The sequence below is a fragment of the Ambystoma mexicanum genome, chromosome 6p (assembly GCF_040938575.1).
Source record: "Ambystoma mexicanum isolate Mex_15411 chromosome 6p, UKY_AmexF1_1, whole genome shotgun sequence".
Classification (NCBI taxonomy): Eukaryota; Metazoa; Chordata; class Amphibia; order Caudata; family Ambystomatidae; genus Ambystoma; species Ambystoma mexicanum.
The window spans coordinates 1,000,157,882-1,000,180,228 of NC_090935.1; the positions used below are offsets into that span (position 1 = coordinate 1,000,157,882).

General features: G+C 49.1%; 1 protein-coding gene across 1 annotated transcript in view; it reads left to right on the forward strand.

The window, feature by feature from the left end:
* The window catches only part of LMNB1 (lamin B1), a 505,711-nt gene that overhangs the window by 297,165 nt on the left and 186,199 nt on the right, over positions 1 to 22,347 (forward strand). The window contains exon 7 of the mRNA XM_069625602.1: positions 10,076 to 10,301. Coding sequence (XP_069481703.1) covers positions 10,076 to 10,301 — 226 coding nt within the window. The remainder of the gene's footprint in view (positions 1 to 10,075; positions 10,302 to 22,347) is intronic.

Below are 22,347 nucleotides of genomic sequence, written 5' to 3' on the forward strand. Positions count from 1 at the left end.
CACCTCAGGTGGTTCCGCCGGTGTCTCCCTTGTCCATGGTGCCCCCCCCTTCCCATGCCCCCACCCCTCCCTCTCTCCCGCCTTTGCCTCCATTGTCCCCAGTGGACAAGGCGGCGCCTGACACGGCTCAACAGGATCCTGACCTGTCAGATGACCCTCAAGGCGATCAGGACAGCGAGGGCCTTCCCCGCTCTATCAGCCTTTCATGACCGGGTACTGGACATGAGTTTCTTAGATGTTCCGGTGCCCGAGGCACCTGCTCCGCAAGAGGGCTTGCTTTCTGGGGCGTTCACCCTGTCTCCCTTGGAGCGTACCGGCCTGTTCCTGCAGATGGACGTTCTGGCCGAGGTCCGAAAAGCCACACTTGGGACTTTTTGTCAATAAAAAGATTGACGCGAGGTACAGGCTGCATTCTTTGGAAGAGGTGGCTCTGTCGTCTTGTCCGGCTCCCTCCTCTAAGGTGGTGGCTGTGGCCACTTTGCAGTCCAAGCCTGCAGCATCCTCTTCCACGACGGCTACTCAGGTTCTGGGTAAGGAGGACAAGCTCCTCGACTCCCTCGGGAGGCAAATCTTCGCCAACTCGGCCTTGCAGCTTAGGCAGGCCAACGCTGAATTGATATTGGCGGGAGCTAACATGCGGATGTGGAAAGGTCTGTCGGAGTTTGAGAAGCACATCCCGGTCGAGAAGCTGGAGGACTTCAAAGGAGACCTTTCCGATACCAGGGTCTTGGCCCAGGATCTCCTGGAGGCTGCAGCTCATCACGTAGACACCTCGGCTCGGGGCCTCATGCTCGGGGTTGATACCTCACGGCAGGCGTGGCTGCATGCCACAATTTTCTAAGGAAGTGCAAGACAAGGTGTTGGACCTTCCATTCGATGGTAAGGAGCTTTTTCATTCTTCTGATGTAGAGCTCACCAAAACCAAGGATAGCACTCAGACGGCTAAATCATTGTCTGTGCTGGTTAAACCTCCTTTCAAATCCCAGAGACTGTTGTTGCAAAGTCGACCCTCCTCTTGTTTTAGGGGCTTCCTCGACCGCAAATCTCGCAGAGTGGATACTCCTGCAGGGAATAACCGCAGTAGACCACAACGCACATGGTTTTTCTCCCGCTCCTCAGCCTCATCAGGTTCAGGTGGCACCGCCACCGATAAACCTGCCAAATGAGGGTTTTCAGCGCTTGCACGAGACCCTGGGAGGAGGACGCATTGCATCCCATTGGAAGGCGTGCAGACCATCACAGAAGACAGATGGGTCTAGTCAGTCGCTCGAGCAGCCTTCCGCTTACCTTTACCCCTTACCCCACCCCTCAACCCTCCTTTTCAGCTGTCCGGCTCACCCTCCCTCAAGGCCGAGGTTCAGAAACTTCTGGACCTCGGAGCTGTGGAACCCGTTCCCCTTGGGGAGCGAGGGGAGGGCTTCTACTCCCGGCTGATTAGGGTGCCCAAACCCAACCAGGCTGGCTTGCGCACCATCCTAGACCTTTCCCAGTGCAATCTCTTCCTACCTCAAGAGAAATTCAAGATGATCACGCCCGGCCAGATTCGCTCCTCTTTTCAGATGGGCGATTGGCTCAGTGTGGTGGATCTTCAGGATGCGTACATGCATATCCTGATTTGGCATCCACACAGGAGATATCTCCGCTTCTCTTTGGGAGTGGAGCACTTCCAGTTTCGGTTGCTTCCTTTTGGCCTCAGCTCGGCGCCGCGTGTCTTCACGAAGATGTCGGTGATTGCGGCCTATCTTCGTCTCCAGGGTATCCATGTGTATTTGGACGACTGGCTCTTACGCAGCCCTTGTCCGTTGGCAGCAGCGGGCAACCTCCAGTCTCTCCTTCAGCTCCTGTTCCATCTTGGGCTGTCGGTAAACTGGTGGAAATCCTCCATGACGGTCTTGCTGGACCTAATCTTCCTGGGTTTTCGTTGGAACACGATAGACTGCAGAGTGTATCTGACCGGGGACAGAATGGCAGATCTGTTGGCCACGTGTCAGATGTTTGCGCAGTCGGAGAGCATGTCGGCCTGGTGGTTCCAGAGGCTTCTGGGCCTCATGGCCTCGTGTGTACTGGCTCTTCCTCTTGCCCGTCTCAAAATGAGACAGACCCAGATGGCTCTTCGGAGCTCATGGCGTCAGGCAGTGGATCCGGATTCCATGAGTGGACCTGGATTGGTGGTCATCTCTCAGCAATCTGTCTGGGGGCGCGGGGTTTCAGGACCCCGTCCCCACGGTGACGATCACAAAGGACTCCTCCCTCCTCGTGTGGGGTGCGACGTTAGAACTTCAGGTCTTGGACCTCTGTTCGCCTCAGGACAGGCTCCTGCACATAAATCATTTGGAGCTTCGGGCGATCTTCCTAGCGCTCAGGGCGTTCAGACCGCTCATTGTCCGTTCTTATGCAGACCACATTGTTGACAATGTATCAATGTACTACATACCCCCCGCCCCCGTGGACCTGTCTATCCAGATTTGGGAGTGGGCCGTGCTTCATGGTGTCTGGCTGCTTGCAGTGCACATCGCGGGCCAGCTGAATGTCACAGCGGATGCCCTCAGCCGGCGGACAGTGGTTAGCTACAAGTGGGAGTTGAAGGCGGAGGTCCTTTCATGGATTTTTTCGCGTTGGGGCACTCCGGAAGTGGACCTCTTTGCTACGGCGGTAAACAAGAAGCTTCCTCAGTATGCCTCCAGAGGGGGGCTGGGAGCCTCCTCTCTGGGGGATGCTCTCGAGATTCCATGGCGCAACATGAGAGCTTAGGCCTTCCCGCCTCTGCCTCTAGTTCATCGAGCAATTTGGAAGTTGAACTCTGAACTGTTCCCTTCTGCTGATAGCTCAGTGGTGGCTGGCCAGGTTTTGGTTCTCAGAACTTCAACACCTGTTGCCGTATCCGCCGATCAGGTTACCAGTAACTCCTGATCTTGTTCACCAAGGGGAACAGATGTGGCGCCCATCCCCACAATCGCTCAGTTTGGGGGCATGGTGCCTGAGTTCAAGTCTTTAGAGCATCTGAGTTTGTCGGCGGATAACATGCGCATTATCCAGGCAGCCAGGAAATCCTCGACCAGATCTCAATACAGGAGTAAATGGCTCAGGTTCTGTCATTGGTGTTTGGAGAAGTTGGATCCAAGGGTGGCCACGATTGACACGATGCTGTCCTTCGTGTCCTCCCTAGCAGAGTCAGGGGTTCATGTTCTGTCATGCAGGACTTCTCTCTCAGCGGTTTCTGCTTACCTTTCTTCAGACCTGTGTTCTTATTCTCCAACTAACCCAGTGGTGAAGAGGCATTTTGCTGGCTTGACACGCCTCTACCCTCCGGTGTGTAATCCGCACCCGCCATGGGACCTAAATATAGTCCTGACGGCGCTCTGCCATAAACCCTTTGAACCAATGGCTACGGTAGACCTCAAGTACTTGTCTTGGAAAGTCTTTTCTGGTCGCCGTTACGTCAGCGAGGAGAGCGAGCTAGCTCCAGCCATTATCGGTGGAGCACCCTTTCTTGGTCTTTCACTAGGGCAAGGGAGTCCTTCGGACAAACCCGGCTTTCCTACCGAAGGTAGTGACCGAATTCCATCTGAATCAGTCGATCTCCCTTCCGGTCTTTTTTCCGAACCCTGCCTCAGAGGCTGAAAGAGTTCTACACTGTCTTGATGTTCGAAGAGCTCTGAAGTTCTACCTGGACAGGACCTCCAAGCTTAGGAGTTCTTAACTTTTTGTGACCTTCGGTAACCCTCAGGGCAAGCCGGCGTCTAAGGCAACTATTTCCAGGTGGATTGCCGCCTGCATCACGGAGTCTTTCACCGTCCAAAGGCTGAAACCTCCTAAAGGTATCCATGCGCTCCTGGTGCGGGGCAAGGCAGCCGTGGTTTCTTTTCTGAAATGTTCCCTAGGAGTCCATCGCTAGGGCAGCTACTTGGGCCTCCCCATCTGCTTTCTGTAAGCATTACTGTCTCAACATGTGCTCTAGAGCTGACGCTCAGTTTGGTCAGGCTGTGCTGAAGAACCTGTTTCAGTAAGGGGCATTTCCATCCACCCATAGTTCCTGTAAGGAGTGCTTGGGAATCTCCCACAAGTATGGAGGAAAGGGGACGGGACGTAGTAGTATTACCAGGTTACTCACCGTAGTGACCACCTTACTCCTAGTCCATAGTCCCCTTTCCTCCATACGCCCGCCATCCCCTCTAATAAGGTTCCTGTTATTGCTAATGGGTCTGTGACCCGGCGTTAGGAAAGGACTGATGGACGATGCGTGGGACGGAGCCAAGGCGGGCGGGGTTACGGCCGCGGGGCGGGCCCCGCGCAGGAAAGAGGGACATATTTTTGAAAAAAATTGGGATGCTTTTTACAAAGTGCTCCGGTCCCGTCCCACAGGACGGAGAGATGTCCCATAAGTATGGAGTAAAGGGGACTATGGACTAGGAGTATGGTGGTCACTACGGTGAGTAACCTGGTAATTCATGAGCATGTGAATTCGTGCCAGACCCCATGCTGGAGAAGTAACAAGTTACTTACCTGTAACTGTTCTCCATCATGGGTCTGGCATGGATTCACATGCGAATCCTCCCTCCTACCCCTCTGCGTCTCTTCACTTGGTCATACTGCCACTTCACATGCTACTAAATCTGAGGATGGCTGCCAGGGGAGGGGCTTGGGGAGAGGGTAGTCATTGGCTGGGGGCAGTATGACCCAGAGACCAGTGATTGGTTACTACTAAGAAAGACAGATCAGAAACGAAACTGATTTTTTTTTTATACCAAGGATTCCCAGCCAGGGAATATTCATGAGCATGTGAATCCATGCCAGACCCATGCTGCAGAACAGTTACAGGTAAGTAACTTGTTCCTTGAACACCTGTGATGTAGACCTCTAACATCATTACTGCTCATGTTCCCCTCTTGAGATAAGCCTGGGTGCTCAACATGCTACCAAAACTGTAGTACAGACTTCTACCAAAGGTTGGTTTGCTTACACCTGTAGTCATAGTTGTGTGTAGTGTTCCCAGAGGGTACTGCATACAAACTTTGCCTAACACCCGTCCCTAGCGAGGGACGCCCATACATTATGGAGGAAAGGGGACTATGGAATAAGAATGTTAGTTACTACAGTGAGTAACTACTTATGCTAACACATGTTCCAGCACACAGTGTAAAGGTCAGTATTGCACTTATTTTGGTTACCAGTTATTGAGTTAAGGAAAGGTTGTAATAAGATTTAGAACATGCTTTCAACAGTTGGTTAAACAATTACAATCTCCCAGATGGAAGCAGGTAGACTTTGATTCCATAGGTGTCAACAATTAAAACCTATGAGGGAACAAGTACTGCCAAAGCCAATGGGTTTACAGGAGTGCCTTTAGGGAGCTAGCACAGCCAACGTCAATAGTTCTGTTGCTGTTCTGCTTCGTCTTGACAAAGTTAGTAAGTTCACAAGAAATCACTAACTCAAGTGAGCTACGTTGTAGAGAGCACATGCTGTTGGGCCAGTGCAGGTGAATGGAGATCAGCTCCAAAAATCAACTCAAGGAAGCACAACTAATGGTTAAAAGGTGCTTGCTACAGCTAGGCAGACCCTTGTTCCTGGACCTTGGTTGTGGTGCCGAAAGGGAGGACGTCTGGCAGGCTCCTGCGGCAATACTCTGGAGAGGGACTCCCCAGCAATGGATTTACTATGTTTCAGCAACACTTCAGTGTTTTGGTGCCTTGTTATCAGCACCAATGAATAACAAAGCTCTGGTTGGAACTGGCTTGCTCCCTCGATCCTGGATTCTGGTGAGATTTCCTGCGTCTACGGGGTCCTCTCGATGCCCACGAAGATTTGGCTGGATTCGGACAACGAAGCACTAGTCAATGGTTGAAGGACCCCTGGCATTGGGCTTCTGCAGCTGTGCTGAGGCATAGCAAGTCTGGGTTGTGCCAAATGGAAGCTTGTCTTGAGGCTAGTGGGTCCCACCAGGCTAAGAGGAAGTCGTCCTGTGCAGGTCTTCCCAGTATATTTGGAAACTGCGTTAGCACAGCTGCAGGCTTCACCAGGCACTTCACGGTCCAGGAGGGTGCTGCTGGCATCTCTTCACATCTTTTGCTTTAGATGTTCCTCATCAGTGGTAGACTGTCTCTATTCCCAAAAACCTCTCCTTTTTAAGCAATTTCCTATTCATTTACAGCCTAAGCTGTCAATCGCACAGCAGGGTGGTTGTCCCTCTAGGACAGCCAGCCGGCCAATCGGGACTGGTTTCACTCACACACCTAGAGGCATAGGACAAGGAAGTTTTGGGACTCCCTCACCAAAAGCCCACCAAAGGCAAAACGCACGACTAGCTTTCAACTAACAGAGTAAATGCCAAGAATGAACTAACAAATAGAATATGGTGCAACAAGACTGGGGACAATTTGGGAAATTGGTCACCCATGGGTACTGTACTGCAGCTGAGGATTCAGCCTGAGGTAAAAATGCACACTGGTAGTAAAAAGTAAACCACTGCCACAGCCATTTAAAGTGTTAGTTTAACAAATTGTCACATAAGTGAGATGGGGAATTGCTAAGGTAACTCCCCCCCACCCCCCACCACTTAGGGTGGTGTGTGCTGGCCCCACAAAAGGGGTAAGTAAAACAAGGATCATCTTACTATTCTGGGGACCTCTTGGTGGCAGTGCACCTAGGGTGCTGTGTCAACTTGCAATAACAGATTCATATGGAGTTTCAGACTCCATAAAACAGTGAAACACAAATTCTAGTCTGGGAAAAATACGTGAGTGAGAATTCCCACTCACTTGGGAGGAAGGCATCACAAGCCCAGCAAAAGAGCTGGGGGTCGCTAAGGTTGAAGGGAATTAGCCCAGAAATGATCTTTCTCCCCAACAGTGACACTTAACACATTTCGTTTTCTTCCACCCAAAGTGGGCTTTAACATTCCTGAACTATCCTCTTCACATCAGCATGAACACTTAACATATGACCCACTGCATAAGCTGTAATATAATGACCAAGTTGTTATTTTGCATTTATATAGTGCCTTATATACCATTGGTATGGCCTGAAGGCGCTGGTAGGTTGAACGCCCTTGGGAACCAAAGTTCATATCAGTAGAGGGAGTAAGAGAGTCAAAAGGTGCGTGTGAGCACCGGGTATGTGTGCAGCTCGTGCGGTATCCGTGTAATAGCTGCTTTCTAGCAGTAGGTGTGATGGTTTAGAGGTCAGGAGTATGTTTGTTCTGGCAGGATGTATCCAGATCTGATGTGGCTGCGTTAGGCCTGAGGAGAACGCCTGGCTGGGGGGGTGTGTAACCAGCAGTGATTACTTAGAATGATGTGGAGTGAGCAGCGAATGGTGTGGTATGAGAACAGTTATACCGAATGGTGTCATAGTATCCCTGTGTTCTAGTTGAGTGGTGATGTAAGGAGAGTAAGCGTGTTGGTGAGATGATGGGTTATATGCCCTTTCAGACAATCTCTGCAAAGAGGCTATTGGGCACACTTCTAGATTCACAGCGAGGCTATTGGGCACACTTCTAGATAGTTCAGAACTCCATACTAGTGTGACAAATGCAAACAGTCACATTTCTATCTAGACGTAACGCGAGCTAAAGTTCAGGATTCTAAGTCTGGCATATGCTAACAATCACATTTCAGTATAGATGAGACGCAGGCTAATCTTTGGGGTTCTCTCGGGGTATGTTACTAGTTAGCATTATACTGCAGGCAGTGTTTGCTGTCCAGCCATGAATAGGTTTAGGCTGATGGTCACATATCTCTCTAATAATGCATGGTGTATGTCTGTAGCAGTCTAGGCCATTGAAAGGTGGCAGGAGTTTTCTGGAGTAGAGTAATTGCTCTACCCCCCCCCCCCCCCAACCCATGCCAGCACTTAGTTTTGTTGGTGTCTGTCGGCTTCCCCTGCGGACACCTGCAGACACATCTTGGAGCCGCCAATGTCTGAGCCGCCCTTGGAGCCCTTAGCCGCAGGGGCTGCCGGGCAGAGGGCTGCCCTGGGAGGGTGTATGTGGCCAAGAGACTAATCAGGGTGCCGTGGGAGAGTTGGGAGGCGGGATTGGGCTGGGGAAGGAGGGGGGGGGGGGAGGAGGAAGGGGACTCGCGCGCAAAAAAGGCATTTTAAAACACTTTTACAGTGTTTTGGGTAGTTCTGGGGGCAAACTCACCGTACGCATCCTCCTGGAGAGTGGTGGTGGTGGTGAGGACGCCACGCTCGCTGGTTTGTTTCCGTATTTTTTATTCCTGGTCTAGGAGTCCAATCGGGGTGCCGGGGGAGGGTTGGGGGTGGGATTCGGTTGGGGAAGGAGGGGCGAAGGAGGAAGGGGACTCGAGCGCAGAGTGCGCAAAAAAGGCATTTTAAAACACTTTTACAGTGTTTTGGGTAGTTCTGGGGGCAAACTCACCGTGGGCATCCTCTGTAACAGTATTATGTTCTGTAGTATTCATGTGTCAACGACTGCTACCATTCCTGTACCTGTGTAAGCTCTTGCAAGTAACAGCGCCTCACTGCCCATGGGCTGCTTGCGCGCTATATAAATATAAATAAACATTGTTTTTGTTCTAGAGTGGTGGGCCAGATGCCATGTATCCTGGTGGTCCCACATTAGACTGCTACAATTGTCAGGCAACGGAAACCAGATTCTCAGTCCTGGTATTTAATGTTCTTTACTCATCCCCCCCCCCCCCCCCCCCCAGTTCTGGGGGACCCGTTATGGTGGTTAAGTTCTCCCCCTCTTGGTTGGTTCTGTGGGCACGTCTCGTCGTTCTCTGGAACCAATCTATTAAGTGGCCATTGGCACTTGTTTTACACGTGTAACTCACTTTACTTGGAATCCCATATAATTCTCATGTAACCAAAGGTCATCTTTCTAGCTCTTCAGGCTTTCCAATCCACTCTACAGAACTGCTGTACTGATTCCTAAAACGCCATGCCGTGAATTATGCAAAGAAATGCAGGAGGCAGCTGGGAGAACCAGGTCGCCTTGGATTGTGTAACCTCGTCCTCCAGCTTTTAGTGAACCGCTTCATAACACTGAAAACCATGTTCCACGTCTCGATGTCTGCTACAAATTTAAATTCAGCGGCTGCAGCAATGTGTAGTGAAATGGGGTTCAGTAAAAAAATTGATTAGTGTGCATATTCCACAGCCATGTGCCTGTCAATTCTGCGTCATTCGTCTGGTTATCGTGTTTGAACATAGTTAAAATGTTCCATTTGGCTGTGGGTCCCTTGTGCCGAAATTGCATGGAAAGTCTTCAGTTTTCTGAAAACATTTTATATTTTAATCTCAAAAGCAAGACCTAATCCCCTTACTGTCATTGAAATGTTAAAGTACATGTAGCCTTCTAATCTGCCTTCTTAGCAAACTGGCATTGGAGAACAATCTTTCAAATTGTATTAAAGTAAAAGGCAGATATTGAAATTGCGCCTATTTTTGATCAATCCAGTTCGTTTTGAGTTCTACATAGGTAGTCTGCTTTGCATATTACTTGGCAAAAAGCATCTTCAGAAAAATGCTTGGCTATGTTTCTTTACACTTCATCTTCTATAAGCATTTTAAAGATGAACACTGTAAAAAAGTCATGTGCTCATGATCTAACCTACTTTGTGGACATAGAGTGGTGGTCCTCCCTCTCCTGTTGGGTTATTCTATATTTGTGGGAGGAAGAGCAAGAACTCGAGTTACAGAATCCCCCTTTTTTTCTTTGTGTTGGAAGCTTCTAATTTTGTAATTTACTCAACTGTTGTAGTGTGGCGGCTTTTCGTAAATGCTTCAGTTTGGTTTTCAGTGTTTGCATTTTCCAAAGTCTGACTTGGCAAGTGTTTACCTCCCTTAAAACAGTAGTGCAACTAATCACTCAAGTATTCTCTGAACAGTCATAGAGGCAGAAACCGTGGTTAGCTTGACAGGTGCATCTAGTGCTTGATTGTTTGAAATTCATACTAGACCAAAAGCTTAACCTGCTTTTCTCCATTTAATGACATTTATCTAGTTTCTCTACAATCTTGAAGAGGAAATGCTGACTTTTGTAGAATATGGTAATCTACTGGAGAATGGGTGCCTTTTTTTAAAAAAAAACTGTCTTAATTTTTCTTAGGTTGAAGTTGTCTCCCAGCCCAACTTCTAATGTGACTGTTTCTCGAGCCTCATCCAGTCGCAGCGTTCGCACAACTAGAGGCAAGAGAAAGAGGGTAGATGTCGAGGAGTCTGAGGCCAGCAGTAGTGTCCGGATTGCCCATTCAGCCTCTGCCACTGGAAATATTACTATTGAAGAGCTGGACATTGATGGGAAGTTCATCCGCTTGAAGAACAACTCGGAACAGGTATAAGTGCTCATTTAATATCTGGAGCATTTTATGCTTCGCCTGTAGTCAGTTTATTGCAGTGTTCCAGCTTTAACACTGCTGCCAATGGGGAAATTGAATCCTGTACTTTTTTCTGTTAACTGATTTCTTTTGTTTTATGAATACAGCAGTAAATATATTAACTGAGAAATAATAAATTGTGATGCTATTGAATTGGTTATAGTTTCAAATGTCAACTATGATATAAAACTTAACTACCAATAGCAAGGCGTAAAATAAGCGTTTCATAGGAATTTGCTATGCAATTCTGTACATTTGCTAATAAAATTGTCATTTGTGTAGCAAAGTTAGCTATTTAGGTGGTCACTCTGAATTCGCCTCTGGCTATCAAGGCTCTTGCCACCCTCTTAGGTTAGCTGCTAGTTCAAAGGGGCTAATGAGGAGAGGGAGTGGAACAGTGATCTCCTTCACTCTTAAGTGCCAAAGGCCTATGTTGAGTCCTAGGCAAGACTCTTACTTTTTCAAGCAATTCATAACCAGAACTAATCTGGATGATACTTTTACTAAGCAAACTATATCCTCTTTGGTCAAGACCAGTATGTGTAACTTTATTAAACAGTCATGCAATTCAATACTTAACAATTTAATTCATTACATAATGCAGGACTACAGTATTGCTTCTGTAAAATACTGTCTCTATGGATTACAGTAAAGTTTAGGCTGGTGCATCTTTATCTGTGTCATTTAGATGATGCTGGGGAAGATGCATCCCATTGAGAACAATTTTGAAAATGCATGATCACACGGCCATCTGATTTTAATGGCATATCTAGTTCTGACCTGCTGGGTGCATTGATCTGTACAAACGGTGCTCAACGCATGAGCATTTTCATACCAGTTACCCTGAAAGTGAGATGGCAGAAAAATATATGCCACCTAATTTGCCCAGTTCACTGCCTGCTATGCCATCTACTCTGCTTGGTCTCTTATACTCGCTTTCCTCTTACATAAGGAATACACAAATCTAACATGTTTATGCAAAGAATGATCAATGGTTCCATCCAGACTGTACATCAACACCTCTACTCCAATGGCACACACTGTAGTTGGCCTGCAGAGCTCATTTTGCTCCGATATGATTACTTTAAATTAGCACCTGTGGGATAGAGCTGGACAAACTGTTTTCAGAGCCTTTTTATCCTATTTGTGCAGCTAACCCTGTACATTTTAGACTCAGCCAGAGCTTGCAAAGTCCACTCGCCCACTCAAGTAGATTATGAAGGACCACTTTGTAGGGCATGTTTGAAACTTGTATGTAAAACTTTTTTTGCTGTAAATGTCAAATACGTTTCACTGTGCATAGCTGGCAGCAGTGTGGCAAACGGTTTCTGGTGACATGCACCATTTTGCAGAATGCGCATTTATATATTTGTCATCTGTTAATATGGGTAGAGTGCATTTCTTTTAGGTAGAGTGGGGTAAACCAATCACTTAACATGCAGGTCTAGTGGAATTTTAAAGAATTTGCCAGGCCTGATTCACCTCACTAATCTTATTTCAGTGGTACACAAATGCTGTGTTGATGCTAATTTTAGGTTTTGGATGCAAATAACTTCTGGTGATATTAGTACAACATGTCTAATCAAATGGGTGTTTGCTAATCAAGAATTTTAATTGGCAAACTCTGCTAAACAGTTTTTGAAAACGAATGTATTCCTTTCAATAGTTTTACTAATGAAATCTGCTAAATGAAATGCATCCATTTTTCCAATTTTGTGGAAGGAACAAAACAGAATTCCACCATACATTGACAATTGATGTGCATTTTTCCAGTTGGAAGCAATGAGGTGATGAGCAATATGAACCATAAAATTCAGGATTCACTAAATCGCCAACATTGGTTAAGGGTTCTTAAAAAGGAAAAACCATTGTAGGCACTCCAAAATTTGTGTCCAGAAGGAAGACCTTCTTGCAGCTAAAGATTGAGTGAATAAAGTCTGGCGCAGGAGATTGACGAGACAACAAACTGATTTCACTTTTTTAGCCACACAATGGGGTTTTCAAATTTGTTAGGAAGGTTTTTCTGAGTCCAACTAAGGGTTTAGTAAAACCATTCAACTGAGACAGTACAAGGCTCTACTCTTAGTATAAGGCTATACCTCCTGTGTATAATGTAGCCTAGACCAAGCAGCCAGGCGTGTCTTAGGAGTGAGAGAGCTGTAGAATCGGTACAAAGAATTTGTAGTGCACATAATGAATGGCTGAACACTCTTTCAAGGAGCAATATACACCTATAACATTTATGAGAACAGGTGAGCAAGACCTTTTTGTGTAATAGACTGTTGCAATGAGCTGAAAAGCAACCAAATGTATAAGGTAAGCAATAACTTGTTACACTAATTTAGGATACACCAGGCAAACCAAGGTGAGCTGCACCGAAAGAACACTTCAAGAATGGCACACAGCTATTCTAGACGGGTCACACCCAAGGATTAATCTACTGTTAGTTACTTTTAAGATCAGTGGAACACAGATTGAGATGAGCAGTAACTATGACTTTGTTTAGGAGTGAACACTGCTAACTCAAGTTAAGTAAAACATATATAATTTTAAAAGCAGCTATTGGCAACTTAAAGGTATGTATAAGTCCTTTTTTTAGCGTCTGTATAAAACAGACCAGGGAATGCAAAACCCAATGTTACTTTATGAATGACTCAGTGTAATTCCAGGTAGTTAAATCTCAAGGCAGACGTTTTCTAAACGGGCAATAAAGCAAGTTAGGGGAACCAAGGCCCAGTTGGGAAACGTATACACCTATTCTCTGAAGGAAATTGGTGAAGCCAACAGCATTACTTTTGGCGAAGAGGCACAACCAATTCACAAGTGAGTTAAATAAACTTAGATATACTTTTCAGAATGGCACCACACACATTCAAGGTAAGAGGTAACTTTTGTAACTGCTCGCTCTGTTAGTTACCAACTAACACTTTCACAAGTAAGTATTTTTCAACATGTGTTGTACTTTTAGACAAGTCTTTACTTCTCCAGCATGTGGTCTGGCATGGATTCACATGCTCATGAATATTCCCGTCAGGTTGGGAATCCTCAGTAAAGAGAATCAGTTTCAGTTTCACTCCTGAACGGTCTTTCTCCTAACCAATCACTGGCCAATGGCGTCATACTCCAACCCCCCCCACCCCCCCAGCCAATGACGGCCCTCTATCTAAGCCCCTCCTGTGGCAGCCATCTTCAGATTTTTACTGCACGTTCGAGTGTTGAAGGTCATTGTGCTATAGCTCTCGAGCTTTTACTGCGTTTTGCTCTATTTTCTTCGGTCAATCGAGCCTCAAGCTCCACGGATCATCCTTTCCGATTAACAGGACCCGTTTTTGGATTCTTCAATGCCCCTCAAGGGTGGTTTTCATTCTTTCTTCTTAGGGATTCCAGAAGCTACTTTGAGGCTTACACTCCGTGTCATGGCAGAGCAGGAGGACTCGGTGCCTCTCTTCGGTTTGCCCCAGCTGCAACCTACGGAACGTCTTTTTCAGACGATGGACTTTACCTGTGCCTCCACTGCCTGCTTTCGGACCAGACGCATGTGCAGGCCTGCTGCGTGGCTTGTCGGGAGATGGTGCCGCGCACGCGGGCCGAACAACTCAAGCGCCTCAACGAGTGACTGCAGGCCAAGCCCTCTGCTCTGGGTGTGTCCAGACAGCATGCCTCTACTGCTGAGACGAAAGCTGGGTGGTCTTCTAAGACCTTTGAGGGCACCCCTGCCGGAGTGGCCCAACAAAAGGCTGAGCACTGCGAGGCCACTGCCTCCGGGAGCGCTGTTGCGACTGGCTCCTAGGTGGCAAGGTCGAGTTCAGCGTCTCCAGCACCTTCAACGAGCCAATGCTCAGGTTCTTCAAAGAGTAAGTCTGACCATCCAGGTAAGCTTTTGGAGAAGACCCAGAAAGCCCGACTAAGAAGGCCAAAGGGGAGCAGGGCTTGACCCTCCCCGAAGGAGAAGGCCGCAGACTTGTCCAGAACCGCGTAGGCCCAGGTGCATCAGGCGAAGGCCCACACTTCCATCGAAGTAACTGCAGCGTCCCTCACGAAGGCCGCTGGGGCGGATTCGCAGGGCACGACCCCGAAGGCGAGAGTATCCCTACCTGCCAGGATGGAGTCCTCATTCCAGCCCACCGAAAAGACTCTGGAGAAGATGATGCCCATCATTTCACCGAAACCGTCTCCCTTGGTTGAAGTGGGGCAGTGGGGGCATGGTAGTCCTCCAGGCCATGGACCTTTCCTCAGAGGAAGAGCTCACCAGCCTCCCGGTCCTCCAGGAGTGGAGAAGAGTTGAGAGCAGGCCCTACGGGAGGATCCCAGCGAGGGTGACCACTAAGGTGACGACTAGGAGACCGACTAGCAACAGGGCAGTGACGATGGAGAGCAACAGGGCGGTGACCACTGAGCGGACCAGCCTAAGCTGCACACCCTGGTCCCCTTCGCCTCCACCCCAGCAGCCTCCTGGGGATATCTCAGTGGACCTTCTTACAGCTCTGCATACCCTGTGCACCAGGGCCATCGGAGGAACCACCATCCAAGAGTAGGAGAGTTCACCCCCTTCTGCCTGCCTCCCCCCCCCCCCTCCTCCCCTCTCGAGGAATGACATGGAACCGGACACGGTGACGACGGCTGCCTGTGTGATCTCTCGTCTCCGCCTGCCAGATAGTCACCGCACGACTAGATTTGCTTGTTCCACGCCATGATCTCCAGGTCCTCAGCTGTTCCAGCTCGTCCCGGAGGAGAAGAGGGTTTCCTTTACCAGCGCCGGGAGGTGAAGAGGAAGACTGTGCTGTCGGTCCCATTATTGGATGACATTTGGGACGAGGGGTTGTCCCTCTGTCGGCTCTGACGAAGGGCGATCGATAAGGGAAGAAATACAGATTGCTGGACTCTGCACCCAAGTGCTTACGGTCCCAACTGTCTCCAGACTCTGTGGTTTCGGAAAGCAGCCAAGAAGTCTTCTTCAAGCTCATCCTTGTCAGCGGAATCCTTCCCCAAACCCCCCACCCCTGGACTGTGATGGGAAGAAGTCGGATGCCATGGGGCGAAGAGTGATCACGTTGGTGGCAGCGACGACCATTAAGGCCGCTAACGCCCTTGCCATTGTGGCGCGTTACGACAGGGAACTGTGTTTCAAGATGGGCCCCCCTCATGGACTTCCTTCCCGAGGGCTGAGGCGTGGAGATTCTACAGGAAGGTGAGGTGACTTCGGACCACGCCATTATGGTGACCACGGACATTGCGGACATGGGATTCCGCCAAATGGGCAACAGTTTGCCTTTGTCAGCGAGGCAGGCTAAGGGCCACTAATTTCCGCCAGGATGTTAGTTGAGGGTGTTGGACATGCCCTTCGGGGACAGTTTTGTTTGGAAAGACTGTGGACGAGTCTCTCCAGGCCATCAAAGCTGACAGACGGCTCGTGGCTTGGGACGCTTAAACGATGGCCGTCATTTCGGACTTCTGGAGGGAAATCCCAAAGTTCTGCTAATGGATTCAGAGTTGCCTCTTCCTACCGTCAGCCCTCCCGTTCTTTGGCCCAGGAGACACAGGGGCTGCGCCAAGTCTGGATATGGACATAATCGCCAAGTTGGCACCTTGATGTCGAAACAAGATTGACCCGGCCGTGGAGTTGGGGCCCCCACCCATGCACCCCAGTGGGAGGCCGGCTGGTGAACTTGGTCAGCGTGTGGAAGACAATCTCTACCGACTGTTGGGTGCTGGATGCTGTCGCCCACGGGCACACCCTAGAGTTCCAACGGACGTCCCCACGGATACCACCAGTGGCCCGTCAGGAAAACCACGTCCCTTAGCTGCTGCTGGAGGTATGGGCCATGTTAAAGTCGTCCCAAGGAGGCTCTGGAGTGTACTCTCGTTATTTCCTCGTCTGAGAAGACCAGCGGTTGGAGGCCTATTCTGGACCTCTGCTGTCTGAACAAGTACATCAAGACCCAAAAGTTTGGATGGTGACTCTTCAGCACGTGCTAGCTGTAAGTGAGGTGGGGCCGGTGCCAATTTTCTATTGTCCCTTGACTTGGACGATGCCGATGTTCACATCCTCATACACAAGGGACACCACGTACCTATGCGCCGTGGTTCTAGGACATTAGCTGTTCAAGGCCCTTGCCTTTGGGTTGAAGTCTGCGCCACAAGTGTTCATAAAGTGCCTTGCCCCAGTGGTGGCGCAGCTGCGTCTACAAGGGATCCACGTGTACCCATACCTGGATGACTGGCTCATCCGGGCAAACTCAAAGGATATCGCTGACGACCACCCGACGAAGACAGTCCAACTCCTGACTGACTTGGGGTTCTCGATCCTGCTTGACTCCATCACAGATGCACTGTTTCTGGGAGCCCGACTCAACGGTGTTGTGCCTGTTGTCTCAGTCGGGCGAGAGGATCACGGCCATCCTGGCCAAGGTACAACAGTTGGCCCTGAAGGTTGCATGGGTGAGGTCCATCAAGTCGCTACTCCGCATGATTTTGTCATGCATGTACCTCATTCTGCTTTGCAGACCACGGATGCGTTCGTTGCAGGAGTTCGACGCTTGTTGGATACATGTGGCGGGGTGCTTCGAGGACAAGATCACTCGACAAGTTTCCATCGAGTGATAGTGGTGGAGTGCGTGCACATCTGTCTGGCGTGGATTTCCAGACCCCACCTCATGAAGAGACTCACGACGGACACCTCCCTGGAAGGATGGCGAGCGCACTCCGGAAGTCTTCATGCAAGAGGCCTGTGGCTACCGCAGGAGAAGGCGTTGCACTTCAACGTGGTGGAGCTGCGGGCAGTGTTTTGGGCCCGCAAGTCCTTCCTTCGTCCCTCAAGGGCAATGTGGTATGGGTCTACAAGGACAACACTGCATGGTCTCCATCCGGAAGCAGGGGAACCAGATTCCTGGCGCTATCCAGAGGTGCAGGACCTTTGGCACTGGGCTGTAGCCCAGGGGATGTACCTCATCCTGTTTCTAGCAGGAGTGAAGAATACCATTGCCGACTCCCAGTAGGGAGCTAAGCTTTTACCATGAGTGGTGACTTCAGCAGGAACAAGTGAATCGCATGTTCCACAGATGGGGCAATCCCCAGATTTATGTTTGCGACGAACACCAAGTGCCGGAGGTTCGCATGGACAGTCTTTCCCTAAAACTGCCTGTTTTTGTATGCATTCCCTCTTTTGCTGTTGCTTCTTTGCCTAGTCGATCAACTCAGATGGTCCCGGTGCTGGATGATCCTTGTCGCACGGCGTGGCTGAGGCTGTCATGATGCCTGCCCCCGGAAGACCAGACCAGGTCCAGCAGCCCCAGAAGCAGGCATCATGCCACTTGGATCATGCCCAAAAGCCCCGGTTAGGGGCTGTTTGGGTACAGTCCTGGCGCCAGGCTCATTATCGATAACTTGCCTGAAGCAGACCATGCTGCATACTCACCTGAGGCAGACCATGCTGCTTGAAGACTCAAGCCAAATGAGGCTTAGGAGGGACTATTTTACTGAAGGGACTATTTTGTTACTTGGGTGGGGCTGTGGAAGAATACTTACCTGGATCATCTTCCAAGGCGATTTAAACCATGCCCGGACAGCCACACGTGCTTTGCGTTATTCTGCTTGCTGCAGCGTAACGCTCACCGTGTTTTCAGCAGCTCCAGTCTTCAGCCACGCCCGCTTCAGTCCTGGGACTCCTGAAACAAGAAGACAAAAAGGATAAAGGTTAGAACAGGAGCTTTAGCTTTAATCCTTACCTGGATCCTGATCCATTTCGCCACGGAACTGAAAGACCGAAGTCTTTGAAGCATCGCTTCGCATTCCTACAGCGCCGTGCTGAATTCACCTGCTTGCCAGTTCTTCAGCATTCCATCACGCTCTCTCCATCTCGCGGCCGCCCTCCGACACCTAAGGAGACAAAGACAGCAAGGTGAGCAAGGGGACACTCTAAGGCCATACAAGCTACCCCAAGGACTTACCTGATTTACCACGGAAGGTACTCACCTCATTTCGGGTTGGCGCAGTCAACTCTGCTTCATGGCCGTACCCCGGCCCCTAAGGGGAAAAACACAATAGACTTACCTGAATCTTACCGAGTGCCATTTGGAAATCTTCGAGTGGATTAATCGGCAACTTGCAAGGAATCGGACAGAGTGAAGAGCAGACATTTGAACTCTTATGAACAATTGGACTTTAGAGTCAATACTGGAACTCACCAATTCCTCTACGCCAGTGAAGTAACTGGTCATCAACGCGCCCCTGCGGTCGACGGAGGATGGAGAGCTCATCCTTCCAAACCATCAGGTGAGACTAAGGAGGGGACATCAAGAGTGATCAATGGGAAGACAACGGGAGTGGGGAAGGTGGGTTGACACTCAATTCCACGGGGGTGAATTCCTCTTCTCCTTTGCAGAAGAATATTCTTGCAAGCCAGACCAACTAGGCTGAGCGGGCCAGTCCAGTCAGGCATCTCGGCGCTACACGTCACGCTGGTGGAAGTAACAGCGGCCCAGTTCCGGTCGACGCCGCCGTGGGAACCAGGTGAGCGTAACAGACACAGATCTGGTAATCGGACCTTCTGGGCATGTCGGCATCCCCTCCGGTCAAGCTTCCTGCGGTCGCAGGTCTTCTTGCCAGGGAAGGAGGCGTGATTCTGCACCACGACCCAGGATCTCTGAACCTGAAGGCCTGGCTCCTGCAGCACTAGAGCTTGGGGACTACAATCTCTAGGGGTGTTGCGGTATTAGTTTTGTGGCAGTACAAAAACCTTCTTGCCAAATGATGGTATATCATGGTTATCGCGGTATAGCATGTGGAGTTAACCAATTATAACACATATGTTCGTAAAACATAATAAATTGTCAGATTTATCACAAACCAAACCAGACACCCATGGCCAGAATTGGGCTTTTTTCAAAGAGAAAAAAGAGAAGAGTGGGCACCACTTGGTTAAAAATAACTTTAGTTTAAATCATGCGAAAGGTCTATTACATAAGGTTCAAAAAAAGTTGTGCAGGAGCTGGCTGTGAAGAGTCTGGAGACACCCTGACTCCAAATACATGTGCAGCAGAAGACCAGATAAAAATACTAAGTCACACGGCCGCTCTCCGTTTAACCCGACCCGGGTTGAGAAATTAATCTAATTTAAGCAAGATTGAATGATATTATCCAAAACTGATGCAAGTCTTCCAATGAATGAGTCGCTGTTATAAATTTATCACAACAATCTCAAAGTGGAACAATCACTAATGTTCTTAGTGAGGAAGCAGCTGCCACAGTTTATGAATGCAACAGACTTAATATGCCAATGCATTTTGGAAAGCAGTTTCGTTTGTCAGGGCTAGTCTGTTATAAAAGCAATCAAATGTGAATTAGATTGGATCAACGAACACGCGCACATTTTTTTTAGCAATAACCCCAGAATCTCGAACTTTTATACATTATCCAAAATACACAAAGATCTGACTAAACCACATGGAAGACCCATAGTCGCAGGCATGGATAGTATTAACTAACCACTAGGTGTCTACATCGATTGCTTCTTACAACCGTTGATACAGAAAACCCCCACTTACATTCGCGACACAACCTGTTTTCTGCAGAAACTCTACAACTTTCCAACAAAATCACCTGACGTTTACCATTGATGGCAAGAGCTTATATACTTCCATACCGCACGACCTTGGAATCGAATCAGTGGAATGGCTATTATTGCAAACACCTGACGTCTGAACACTAAATTTTATATTGACTTCTCTAATTCATCACTGAGAATTCATACTTTCAGTACGGTAACCAATTTTTTTTCTACAGACCTCCGGCACATCAATGGGCGCCACCATGAGGTGCCGGAGCCAATAGCTTTATGTACACATTTGAGACGGAACATGTACTCAGCAAAGACTAATGGAACAAAGACATTTTCTCCTTCGATCCTCCACCTCTGGATCCGTCGTTTTTGCTTTAGAAGACCCCCTGCTGCTTTACAAAGAACTCCAGCAAATGCAGCACCTCAATGGGTAAGCACTCCATTTTTGGTGTCTTTTGCGCCTGATGCTGCGTGCTCAGCATTTTGTGCTTTAAATTGGAAAAATACCTTGCTGGCAAAGCACTAACTACCTGGAGAGCCCTCGCCTGGCTCATTTCTTCGAAAAACCCTGGTTTCCGCTCTATTTTTGCCTCTCCCTCACTGGGGCCCACGGTTTCTTTCCTCCCTCCAAGATGGCTGCTCATTTTCCCTTTGCCTAAGCGCCACTGGGCCTGCACTGGTCTCCCCCCTCCCATTGGTTGCAGAGGTTGCCATAGACCAATAGCAGCAAATCGGAGGCGGGAGCCGGCCCAGTACACCAAGGCCCACACAAAGGCTCCTGTCAGCTTCCCGGTCTGCTTTACAGGCTGCAACATGATATTTCTGCCACAGCCAAACCCTCCCTGAGGCTGCTACCCCTTGACTATTGGACTACCATGACTTATAACACATTCTGCCGTGGTTAGTCCCTCCTTTCTGACTTCCTTTGTACTACCTACTCTGCTGGTACTCCTTCAGCTCTCCTTGTTATGTTCTCAAATTGTAGTCGTGTCTGTACTCGCCCTTACCATCTGACTCACTCTTGTCTCCTTAACTACAGGACCTTCATCTATCCTTAAAGTCTAACTTGGGTGTAATTCTGCATTTAACTTTGCACATTGATTGTAATCCTGCTAGCCCAGTGACTATTCCATAGCGCTGCACCTGCTTTCTCCTCCCCCTGCCTCCTCTCTTCATACTCATGGCGCTGTCTGTTTCTCCCATCTTTTCCAACTGTTTCTCTATCAACTATCCTTCCCTTCTCACTAAGTCTGGAAAGAAGTTTAAAAAGGATATCGTGGCCTCCAACCCTGGTCTCCCTATTGCTGATACCTATACCAGCGACTCTTCCAGACAGACCCTCACCGACATCCTCTTTGTTGTTCCTTCGCCTGATCTAAGGACCCCCCATATGATCTGTCTTGTCTCCTCTCCCATAAATGGTGGCACTCGCTGGGAAATCCTCATGGCTTCTTTTGACTCCTCCAGAGTCATCTAACATCTGCCTAAATGGCACTGTCATGGTCCAAGGTCCCCAGGCAAATCTCCTCTTCGATGGGCTTTTCCCTTGCCTCATCAACTTAACTTCGCCAGCTGTCCCCTCCTCTCATTCCTTGGCTACCTTGCCCACTCTTCCCTCCTCTGCCCATCTTCTGGCTACCTCCACAACTCTGCAGGGTGTACCTCTGATTTGTACCCCTCCCCAGAAGGTCTTTAAGGCCGGCAACCTTCATCTTGCCACTCTCAACTCTTGCTCGGCTGTCAAACACTCCTCTGACATCTGCCACCTCCTTGAAGAACTTGACCTTGATGTTCTTGGTCTTACAGAGACATGGTTTACGGCCAGCTCTGTCACGAGATTTGACACGGTCTTCCCTGATGGCTACAAGATCCTCTCCGCACCCAGATCCACTCGCCCTGGAGGGGGTGTAGCCTTGATCTTTCCTGAGTGGATTCCTGCCACTATAATTCCCTCTCAGATCTACTCCTCTTTCGAATGCCTCGTCTGCAGGCTCTCAATCTCTCCTAGCCACTCTTACTGTTACCACTCTCTACCGGCCCCCTGGTCAAATCGCCTCTTTTCTCTGAGTGGGCTGACCTCTCCTCCTTCCTGGCCTCAACCACTCAACTCCTCCTCCTTGGTGACCTCAACAGTCCCCTTGATTCTCCATGTCCCTCAACATTGCTCTATCACGACCTCTGCGAATCCCTCTACCCTCCCTTCTGGCCCAACACACTCTGCAGGGCACACTTGATGTCTTGATCTCCTCTAGCCTCCCCCTATTTATCCCTCTCTCCACTCCCCTCTCCTGGAGTGACCACTACCTCCTCTCCTCATCTCTCTCCCTCTCTCTACCCCCCAAGCCAATCCTACCCCCAACACTTCCACCTACCTTCCTGGACATCCGGCCCATGAGCGTGCGTCAGTTGAAGCTTTTTGCTTCCACCTTCTCACCATCCCCTCTTCCT